The following is an 11,697-nucleotide window of genomic DNA, read 5'->3' on the forward strand; positions in this document are numbered from 1 at the left end:
CTCGAGATAGGCAAAGTACAGATACACACACACACAGATACTCAGAGATTTGTATAATTCCTAGATGGATTACTATATAACCAATCTGAGAACCCATCGTCAAAAAATAAAGGAAAAACAGTGCCCTCTTTTCCTTTGAATTTGACTCAGTAACAGTCTGTATAACTACTGTATAACTGACCTAGAGCATGCTATAGACACTAAAACGCAGTCAGTTCTACCTGTGCAGTGAATGTCAATAGAAACTGATTAGGTGTGACACATGCGGAACTTCCATAACCCCGGGTAAACCAAATGGCACCGTGGCATCCCGGTGAATCTGTATGCTGGAATATTGAGGGTGAGCGACAAAATAGCAGCCAGGAGAATGAGACTTGCAGGACACTGCCAAAGACACCAGGCGCTGCCAGTCAGCAAACTGGTGCTGTGGGAACCAACACATGGGCACCGGTCACGAGGACGTCCCATACTAACATATGTGGATGTACTCAAGAAAGATGCAGGAGCGCAAAGCACCAACGAGCTGGCCGGATATATGGAGAACCGGGATGATTGGAAGTGACGATGAAAGGCTCGTCTGAGGACGACCTAGAGAGAGATCCCCGTTAAGCATTTGCCTTTCAATCTCAGTGCCTCGGGATCCTATCCTTCTCATCGCAGTATTCATTTATCTTCTAATACGCGCAGCATATTATTTTAATTGGATTAAGATTAGGTTTAGGCATAATTTTAAGACTTTTTTTCAGCCCAAATGGTGAGAAAATACTACAGCAGTAGTTAGGAAAATGTTACAATGATGGAGGTGTGTGTGTGAGTCTCTGGTGGGATTGAGCAGCTAGAGGACCTGCTGACTGAGCCGTGCCGAACGTTGCGAAGGCCGCTAGAGCCGAAACGGTGCCATTCAATTTATGTACTGATGGGGACAGAATCGTAAATTACCCCCCAGGCAATGCCAGTGCAGAGCAATATTTCCCACCATGGAGGAAAGCCAGGCAATGCAGTGTCCTCCTGGAATGTGACGCATGACATGGGGCGAAGCAGTTCCGCGTGCGTCACAGAAGGGGGTGTACACATTGGTTATTGAGATGAGGGAGGAAAAGCCTGGTCGCGTCAGTTTCAGTCCCAAACCTTCCACCCCCACCTTCCAATTTAAAATGTTTGCTCTGTAAACATTGTGAGTGCCTGTGCTGTATTAAAATAACAATGTACTTTAATTGTCTACACAGACTGTTGACAGTGTTTTAGTTGTACTGTTTAGTGATTTTTTTACGTTGTGATGTTTATTGAATTATTTTTGATTTACTTGTTTGTTTGTTACAGAGTTTGCCTAGAAGTGTTGGAAAATTGAAGCGGCTCTCCAACTTTAACTGTGATAGAAATCAACTATCATCGTTACCTAAAGAGGTAGGATTTGCATATCATAACTTATAATTATAAGCATATATCACTAAAGAGCTAGTAACAATGGACAATGGGTACAAGTATTCGCACAGACATCCACTTCTTTCGGATGCAGGTGCTTTGGACGTTGAATACTGAAGCAAATATGAACAAAATATTTTCATGAACAAAGATCCTGTACATTGCTCTTGCTCAGCAGCCTCTGCTTTTTATATCAAGAGTGGCTTGATGCTTTTAGCATAACCTTTGACTGTACTACCTGTACTGTTAACAATCTTGTTAATAAAGTATTCAATCAATTTATCAAGCACAAGACACAAAAATAAGTGCTTTATCTCTTCATATGTCCCAACACTGCTGTGCCAATAACCTCCATAAAGCAAGCAACCTCAAGTGTTTTATTGCATTTATGCAACAGCATTGAACTTGAACTTCAATCTTTATTTTTGATATAGGTTAGTAGTGTTCCATTGCACTAAATATTGTTGCTTTCAGCCCTCTGCAATCTAGGAGAAAGGAGGGACACCCGCACACCGCTACTTGCCAGGTTCAAGAGCATTTATTTTAAAGAGCAGAGAGCGCAACGTTTTGGTCTTGCGACCTTCCTCAGGCTTCGCAAGACCAAAACGTTGCTCTCTCTGCTCTTTAAAATAAATGCTCTTGAACCTGTAAATTGGCGGTGTGCGGGTGTCCCTCCTTTCTCCTACGTTGTATGCCTCGTCACCATCGCACCTGCTCCAAATTGTCTACCGCGTGTGCGGAAGTCTTATCTCCATAAACCCTCTGCAATCTGAAATAGTTCCCCTTTGTGCAACCTTGCTATAGGCAAATTAACCCCAACTAGACTGTTACACATGGTATCACGAAGTGACACTTTTACCGGGTGTGTGAAAGTCTTCTCTCCATAAGCCCTCTGCAATCTGAAATAGTTCCCCTTTGTGCATCGTTGCTATAGGCAACTTAACCCCAGCTGGAATGTTACATGTTATCACGAAGTGACACTTTTACCAGTGATTGACCCATTGGTGTACTGTACGGTATTATCGTTATTTGCATGGCTCCGAGTGCCTCTTGGCCAATCACAATGTGCCATTTGAAGTCGCTGTTTTATAAATATCAGTGAAAGTTCTGAAGCCTTCAAACATGGTCATCTAGTACAAGTTAAATGGATATTTCACTTTCAAACATGTTTGGGGTCATTCTAACGTCTATTCCGGCTTTTGTGAACACCCCAGACAGTTTTTAAGTTGATTGATTCAGTATTTAGATATTTAATAATCCGTGTTTTGGGGGGGAAAATAAATAGTCAAAATCACATTAGAAGGACAATATCAGTCACCACTCACCAGAACCAATTAATATAACATCGTTGAAATGGAGTTGAAGTTACAATGGGTTTGTATAAGAAGGGGTGTGTCTGTTAAAATGAATATCAAATATCTAAATACTGAATCAAACAACGTAAACTGTCTGAGGTTTTCACAAAAGCCCAAGTAGACGTTAAAATGACCCCAAACATGTTTGAAAGTGAAATATCCCTTTAAGTTAGAGACTATGAAACTTTCTTTTGCCTTGTTGAACAAACTTGCCATGCCTTAACTGTAGATTAATCATATATAGTTTTAACTTTCACCCTGATGGGATGCTTTAATGCTTTATTAAGCTGTTTGCTAAATGAATATTGAAATGGAGTGAATTTCATGTACATGTTTGAGGCATAATAGAAAGTCTTGTTTGTTTTTCTCTCTCGTTCTATTTGCATTATCGTCTCGAGTTCTCTGGCCTGTTCAGCTCTGGCTGATTGTTCCTATTTAATTTGTATGGGACATTCTTCTATGACCTCTTGTCTGTTAAAGTGAAGGCGAGCCTGGGTTAAAGCTTAATCTGAAAGGCCTTTTTAGAGGTTATACAATGCCCCTGTGTCTCAATGATGCAAAGACTGCAGTGTAATAACAGTCCAACGCACTTGGCCTAGATAATGAATTGGTGGTGGTGTCACTGTCTCTCCAACCATGAAAATCGCATGACATTTCTAACAATCACAGTGATAGCCAGACCCATGTATTGAACATGTTTGCTGTGTACTGTTTAGCAACTTGACCCACTGGCTTTATTTTGATGGATTCTATTGATTAGCTACTACTAACAATGAAGTCCTGCTCTTGTCCTAGGCTGTGTAATATCTGTGCAGATATCACATAATAACATGCAATCAGATACAAGAGAGATAATCCTGGATTATGTATAAAGTGATTTTTATTTTATTTTGAGGTGGCAGTCAAGCTCTTTGTCTACTAGTGTCTACTGTACATGATTCATTCTGTTGTTTTGGTTGCTGTTTGTCTAAAGTACCCCTCACAGGGTCGGGTAACTCAGGTTGAACGTACTGTAGCTTAATTATTTCTGTAAATACACAAGCTTGGCCAGCTCTGTTTAGCATGATGAAACCACAACGGTATGGATACTCTGCTCAGGTCAGACGTCAGAGCCCAGCAGATGAATAGATTGGTCTGCTGCACGTCATTCTGTCTATGCTAACTACTGGGCCTAATTGTACCTAATTTTAGTTTGATGTCCCGTTTCCTATTGACATTCAGTTGGTCAGCCATTAAGGTCAGTAATGGTAGGGTAAAGTGCCTACATGCTCAGAATAGACTGTGATACTGCGTTCACACTAGCCGCGACAAAATCTACAAAACGACAAAGCCTGCTCAGCTAGACGGTTGAGCAAAACTTCACAGTGACTCTGAGACAATCGCTGATATCATTAAGCCTGGGTCTCGTGTGTGGGAGCTATGAGTGAGAAAGATATAATGGAAACGGGATCGTCCACATTCTGTGCAGGGAATTATTATGGTATACCCTCTGAAAAATCCTAGGCTACAGCACTGATTTACACTTCACTGCATCCTGGGAGCACTGTAGGAAGTTTAAACCAACTGAAATTATTTTGTAGCTCATCAAGCAGGTGTTGGGCTTTAGTTTGCTAGTGTGATAAGAATTATTTTGGGCTTCTTATGTCCCAGTATTTTTGAAGCCTCTTTAGTTTAGAAATAAACTTTTGTGATGTTTTCTGTCTAACTTTTGTTAGGTTACGGGCACACATAACTTTGTGTCTGCCTTTGTGGCTGTCTTTTTGCAATGTGTTTTCACGGAAAGCTGTGCAATGACAACAAAGCTTTTCGTTCTCGTTGAAAACCATTGCAAAAAGACGGCCACATAGGCAAAGTTAGGGGTGTGTCCGTACCCTCAAAGTGAATGACCCAAAATATATTGATGGATCTGTTGCACAGCCAAAGCCTCTCTACAACAAGCTACTACAAGCTGTATTCATCAACCAAAATGGGACATTGTATTCCCCAGTTGTGATAAAGAATAAATAATTTGTTATATTATTTTTTCCAAAACGCCACACAAAACTAGCAAACCTTTTGAGTCATGACAAAAATACACTTTAACGGATACACTTGTGTTCTCTTTGACTTTATGAAATAATTATGAATGTGTTCCTCCTTGTTTACTGTGTATGTTCCCTAGATTGGAGGTTGCAGTAGTCTTAATGTCTTCTGTGTACGAGAAAATAGGCTGACAAGGATTCCTTCAGAGCTGTCAGGAGCCACAGAGCTGCATGTCTTTGATGTTTCTGGAAACAGGTAAATTGATCTCTGTTGTTTGATAGGTAAATTTGCAATAGCATGTAGAATTCTACTGCACTGGTGTTGAAAAACAATGTGCAAAATTAATGTAGAATGATGGTATTGTTTGAATGAACTCCACAAGCAGAGTATTACAATTACTGTTGATAACGATTACTGGAGAAATATATGATACATATTGGGGATGGCTGCAAATAAATGTGTTCACATGCAATGCTCCATGGTTAAATGGTGAAACATAGTGTGAATTCATATTCATGTAGAGGTGCTCCGATCGATCGGCCACCGATCGGTGATCAGCCGATATTCACTCCAAATGACTTGATCGTTGATCTGCAAATTACCCGATCTGTAGAAGCCAATCTTTTATACTATCGGTAATCGCCTAATCGGTATCGGCCAATCGTGAGGAAAAACTATCTGTGATCTCGCAAAAAAACCTGATCGGAGCGCCTCTAATATTCATACAAATGAATTGCTTAATTGACATAAGAGCATTACAAGACTGCAGTGCCAGTACTATTGACAAAGATTACAGGATAAATGTCTGTATTTGATGCATTTGGGCATTTTTTTAATAGAAGGTCCACGGTTAAATGCGGTGAAACGTAGTGTGATATTTATATTAATTTATGAAATATGTCATAACAACATGAGCAGAGGCATTCACTTTTCACATTATAAATTACACTTTTCAAGTTATATTTGGTGTCTGAAGCAAACTGTGAGAAAATAGTATTTGATCAGCACATAAATACTTTTTAATGGGTTTTTTTGTGGCTTTCGCCTTTTATTTTATATTTTTTTATGGAGGGACAGACAGTAGGCTGACAGGAAATGGGGAGAGAGATGGGGGGGAAGACATGCATGGGAGTCGAACACTGCCAGACTGAATCACCAGCCAAGGTGCCTGGACCACTGAGCCATGGCCCAGGCACATAAATACTTTATATATATATATATATATTTGGGCCTTTATTTGATGGTGTACAGTAAGCTGACAGGAAATGGGGGGAGAGAGATGGGAGTGACTGAGATAGGGCTTAGCAGCCTAGGTGCCTGGACCGCTAGGCCGGCCGGGGCCTTAATACAAACTTTTAATATTATTCTCAGTGAGGTAGTCCTGTAATTTCCTGACAGTGTAGGGAGGCTTGCTTTGTCGTTACGTAGTCACCCTGTCCTGTTTTCTTCCCCGTGTTTTGGTTCATTGCACATTTGTCATTGCCCTTGGTTGGATAATGTCTGGCTACAACAAATGCCAGAGTGTTAATCATGTTGATGATGCTGAGAATATATTCATAATTCAAATTCTATCATGCAACATCAGATCTTAATTAATGGATATGTTAACACTATAGTATTTTCTGCCTGCCTGTCGCTAAATAAAATTTGGATCATCTTAAAATGAGTTGCGAGCCCCTGCTTTCATTTTATGTTAACACTATAAACATAACACAAATGTCACAGCATTTCTTTAAGAAAAACTTGGTTCATACAATATTTGCTCTTTGTATCCAGGCTTGTCAACTTACCGATGTCCCTGACCACATTACGTCTTAAGGCCCTGTGGTTGTCAGAGAATCAGTCGCAGCCTCTCCTCACCTTCCAGACAGATGTGGATCCTGAGTCCGGAGAGAAGGTGCTCACTTGTGTACTGCTGCCCCAGCAGCCCTGCGAATCTGACCACAAAGGTATGGATATTATCATATATACAGTATGTATAAATATATACCTGTCCTACCTAAATTGCACAGCTGTCATGGTTAAATATCATACTATGATGTTATTTATAGCCATAAATGAGAGCTGTTGTGGACCAAGCTGTCCACAACAGGGTTCAGGATTCAAGATTTGATCCGTTACATCTCATATAATATAAATGTGCACAAGAGATTCTTTGGTTTTGATTCCACAATATTGTAGCAACAATATAATTTTTTAAATGTATAATAACAAGAAAAGTATTTAGGGTAAATCTGTCCAGTAATTATGGCACACTCTGATGTGATTTTGAAGGTGCTGTGTGCCTACTTCTAAATATTACAGATATAATACACGGCTTCACTGCCCCCCTGATATTCCCACTAGGCTGAGGAAGCAATGCCACTTGACTTTTTTCAAATGAGCCTCATGGTGGCGCTATAACATGCCAAGTCACATCTTTACATGCACCAATCTGCATAAAACTTTGTATGCACAAAACATTGTGTGCAAAACATCTGGGCCACCAGGAGGCCCATTTATGTGCAACTTTATTTTATTTTATATTAATCCTTCAGATTTTATCCAAATATCAATCCTGGTGGAGACCTGGGCACTTCTTCTAGTTACTTATGAATACGTGATCATTGTATTGCTTTTACTACATAATGTTCATTCCGGAGTGAAAATACTTAATCCCAAAGCTTTTGACATTCATTCATCGTAATATTGTGCATGGGCCCTGGCACGTTCCATGAGCATTACATTCAAAGTGCCCTGTGGTTCTGATCACATTATCACATGATGTGCTCGGAGAAGCACAGCTTGTGCTGTGCCCTCTGATCCTTCCCTCGATTCCATGTCCATTACAAGATCCTGCAGGGATCACGGTGCCTTTAACAGGCTAGTACCTCCCCTGTGCCTTGAGACCCTGGTCCTTGGCTATGTTTTTTTTTCCAGAAACACAATTATTTGACAACAAAAGGGGATTAGCAGGCTGCTGCCATTAAAAGCTCGCCCAGTGGGTGAAGAGACGCTGGCTGAGCTGAGTGCAATCTCTGCCAGTGCCTCATTTGCTTGTTCTATTGTCTTTTTTGTGTCGTTATCCTCAACCTGAACTCTGTTGATGGGTTTGATTCGTTTCTAAACGATTACACATCTCCCTCTTATGATGCTCGACGATGCAATTGAGTTTCCCTCAAAAAGAAATACCATAATACAGTAGGATTATTTATATATACAGTAATGTGATTATTTCTTTTTAAGATATGAATTTTTATGACCTGTACTTAAATTAAATGAGGATCTAAGAAGAAGCTGGAGCGTGTGTGTGTGTGTGTGTGTGTGGGGGGGGGGGGGGGGGGGGGGGGGGCGGCTTGTGTGAGTGAGAGAGAGTGGGGCTGGGGGGTTGTCTTGCTGTAAGCCAGTGACTAAGCTGGGATTTGAAACTGTGATCTGGCAGTTTCAAGCTCTCCTTTATGAGCACTGTCATGGGACCGCCTTCATATCTGGATTTGGCCGATTGCAGAGAACCACTCATAACTAAATATGTTGAATTTACCCACGACAAAATATGCGCTATCGTGCCCCTAAAACATTCTACATTCTGGAGTGTATTTATGTATGCATTATTCAAATAAGAACTGACCTCATAGCCTCACACATTTATTCACATGACATATTTAAATGCTGTTCCAGGTTCTGCTAATCTTGCCCGCTCTGGAGCCCTGGAGAGCCTGGTTAACGACATGATGGACGACACATGGGACAATCACGCCGTGAACAGGATCAGTGCCATTCACTTCCTGGAGGAAGACGATGAGGATGATGACGAAAAGGTTAGACCAGGGGTAGTGTCACGAGGCCAGACTGCCTCACATAATTTTCAAATGCTTCCACCCATATAGTCTGGAGCACGGAAGCTCTTGAGTCTGATCGTGAGTAAAATATAAAGCGGATGTGATGCCTGCTCCCCACTTCCGTTTCGTCTTTTCAGTCACGTAGATTTATCTTAATATAATTAATTAATAATACCAAATCATCGAAGCATATATAAACTCGGCAACAAATGTTCGGAAACTTAACTTTGGTCCATTATTTCTCTCTAATGAAGCAAGGGTCAATACCAACCGCTTACCATTTTGGCAAATTTCTTGGAGGCGCTACCCACACGTTTAGCTTTATTGCTCATTCCATGCCCAATCCTTACAAGCTGTACCTTGTGACTAATCAACCATTAAAATACAATACCAATTGGAATTATTAAAGTGGAGAAATAATGGACCAAAGTTACGTTTCCGTACTTGTGTTGCTGAGTTTAGCTTGCTGCTTAGTAGAAATTAAGATTAAATATAAGGATATTTATAAAAATAATAAATATATAATATTTTCGTGAACGGAAGGTGTAGGTCCACATTATATAGCTTTCAGAGATTGTGGAATAGTTGTCTGGCTCCGCAAGACTAGACCAGGGGTGTTTGATGGGTTAATGTGGCCTTTGAAAATACAAGCCAATATTCACATGGAAGGCTGCAGGCTGTCAGCAGCACCTTGTGAAAAACAAGGTGTGGAGAGAAGAGACTGTTTTGCATTTTGCAGTCCTAAAACCCGGAAGTGACTTAGCATTCAATGAGCCCTGTGTTCCACATTTTGTTATGACATAAATTACAAGTGTTAACATTTTAAATGTTTATGAAGTGCTTCTTCAGTATCTCCACAGTGAACAGAAAATTAATTTTCAAATGGATGCCAATTATTTTCAGTCAGGAGAGAGAACCCCACAAAGTTTATCAGCTTACATTTTAGTGTTCCTGTTCCAGTTCCAATTGTGTCTGCTAATTTGGTTTTCATTACCTCCAATGTCACTTACCTATCCTATACTATCTTGTATGAGTTCTCTCTCCTGATTGTATAACATTTGTAAAACAAATCCCGACCTGAAAATGTATTTTCTGAGTTGGGGTGACCCCTCTCCTCCTGAACAAACGTGTCTGGACTGATTATTATCAGAATGTAGTGTTATTTAACACTTATTTTGATGTATAAATATCACTTACAGCGCCTTTAATATCATAAGCCTTTGTTTGCTACAGAGATTATTTTCTTCCTTTATCCAACCCATATGTTGTGGGAACTCATGGCAGGGGAAAAAACAGAAGAAAAAATCCAATGCAATAGTGCCGCTGAGTATGTGTGACAGTAGTGCTGTGATCTGGACATGTGTAATAGGAGATGTAGTCATTAGGTCATTTTTAAGCCTGGGAATTGTAGTCAATTCCCTTTATTATTTTCTAACTTTTTTTTTGATAAATTAGTAACTTTTCACCATCAGTTGATGCTTCATATCCAGATGAGTAAAATTGCCTACATCATTTTTTTATGTTAAAAATGGGATTTGGAATGTGGAAAATAACTCTTGACACAAGGGGTTAACGGAAGTGACGTCAGACTTTGGTGGGCGCTTAAGTGGTTAATCAATTTATTTATTTAATTTAACGTTTTCACATTGATATATAAACATAAAAAAAGAAATGATCGCCATAAAAAGATGGTTGCAGCCCTACTGTATAATCTACTACTAAAATTAAAATCACATCAGTATTGATTTTGACAGCAATTTAGGTTTAGTCAGTCTTTTGAATACAATTTAATTTAGTTTTAGTCATATACTAGGCATCTGGAATGTTTAAGTCTAGTTTTCGTTGACTAATTTAAAGTTTTTAGTCAACTAAATCTACAGTTGATTTGGTTGACAAATGTATTTTGGCGGGCCTTGATGTAGTAATGCCTGATTGTACATGTTGCATGATGAAAATAGCCAATCTACAAGTTGTGAGCTTGTAGATCTGCTATTTTCAGAGTGCAACACCCTAGCGCAACCTAACATAAAATGCTTTGTCTTGGTTCTACTGGATCTCTTCTACACACCCTCACGAACATTTAGTCTAGTTTTTATTTGTTACATTTAGTCTTAGTTTTTATTCATCATAGATTTGTTTTAATTTAGTTTTCATTAAACCACATTTATAAATGTCACCACAGGGAACGCTGATGCGACGGGCCACACCTCACCACGCCGAGCTGAAGAACATGAAGAAGGCGGTGGAGAACCTCCGCAATGACCTGAACGCCGCCAAAGCCCTGGACTCCAACAAAAACGAGGTCAATAATGCTACAAACCCAGTGACCACGTCTGTGTGAACCGTGTGACGTCGTCTGACCTTCGAAATGTTCTTACCTCCTGTCTCTCACCATGTTCCTCCTGCACAGCCCCTTCAGTCCTTTATTTGACCTCCTGTCTCTCACCATGTTCCTCCTGCACAGCCCCTTCAGTCCTTTATTTGACCTCCAGGTAATGTTCTTACCTCCTGTCTCTCACCATGTTCCTCCTGCACAGCCCCTTCAGTCCTTTATTTGACCTCCTGTCTCTCACCATGTTCCTCCTGCACAGCCACTTCAGTCCTTTATTTGACCTCCTGTCTCTCACCATGTTCCTCCTGCACAGCCCCTTCAGTCCTTTATTTGACCTCCACCCCCCCCCCCCGCCCCATTGTGGCCTTCCCTCCTCTGCACCCATGGGACACCAGCACCTTTTCTCCAGGCCTTCATCGTCAGTCATCATCAGTCCCATGATCGCTCTACCAGGGCCATGTGTGCCTTCCTCATTTTAAATCGGTTGTTCGCAAACTTGGACTATTAAAGCACTCGCCCCAGTTGGGTATGTATAGGGCCACGGACCCCCATAACTCTGAGTGTGTACAAATGGAACCAAATGGATCCGTCAATGTGGTTCCATTTGTACACACCTACAGAGTTACAGACCTGTAATGGTCCAATTGGTTACTATCAATAATTTAAGTGGGGGAATCCCCCTGGAACCTCCTCAAGGACTCCTGGGGATCCCCAGACCCCACTTTAACAACCACGGTTTTAAATTATT

The 11,697-nt window shown here is 40.6% G+C and overlaps 1 protein-coding gene across 1 annotated transcript in view; it reads left to right on the top strand.

Annotated features, from left to right (window-relative positions):
• Nucleotides 1–11,289, top strand: part of lrrc1 (leucine rich repeat containing 1) — a 28,980-nt gene extending 17,691 nt beyond the window's left edge. The window contains exons 10-14 of the mRNA XM_080781831.1: nt 1,321–1,404; nt 4,939–5,054; nt 6,576–6,748; nt 8,457–8,596; nt 10,800–11,289. Coding sequence (XP_080637957.1) covers nt 1,321–1,404; nt 4,939–5,054; nt 6,576–6,748; nt 8,457–8,596; nt 10,800–10,958 — 672 coding nt within the window. The 3' untranslated portion in view covers nt 10,959–11,289. The remainder of the gene's footprint in view (nt 1–1,320; nt 1,405–4,938; nt 5,055–6,575; nt 6,749–8,456; nt 8,597–10,799) is intronic.
• Nucleotides 11,290–11,697: the final 408 nt, after the last annotated feature.

Source organism: Protomyctophum bolini, assembly GCF_963924005.1.
Source record: "Protomyctophum bolini genome assembly, chromosome: 14".
In the NCBI taxonomy this organism is placed as follows: Eukaryota; Metazoa; Chordata; class Actinopteri; order Myctophiformes; family Myctophidae; genus Protomyctophum; species Protomyctophum bolini.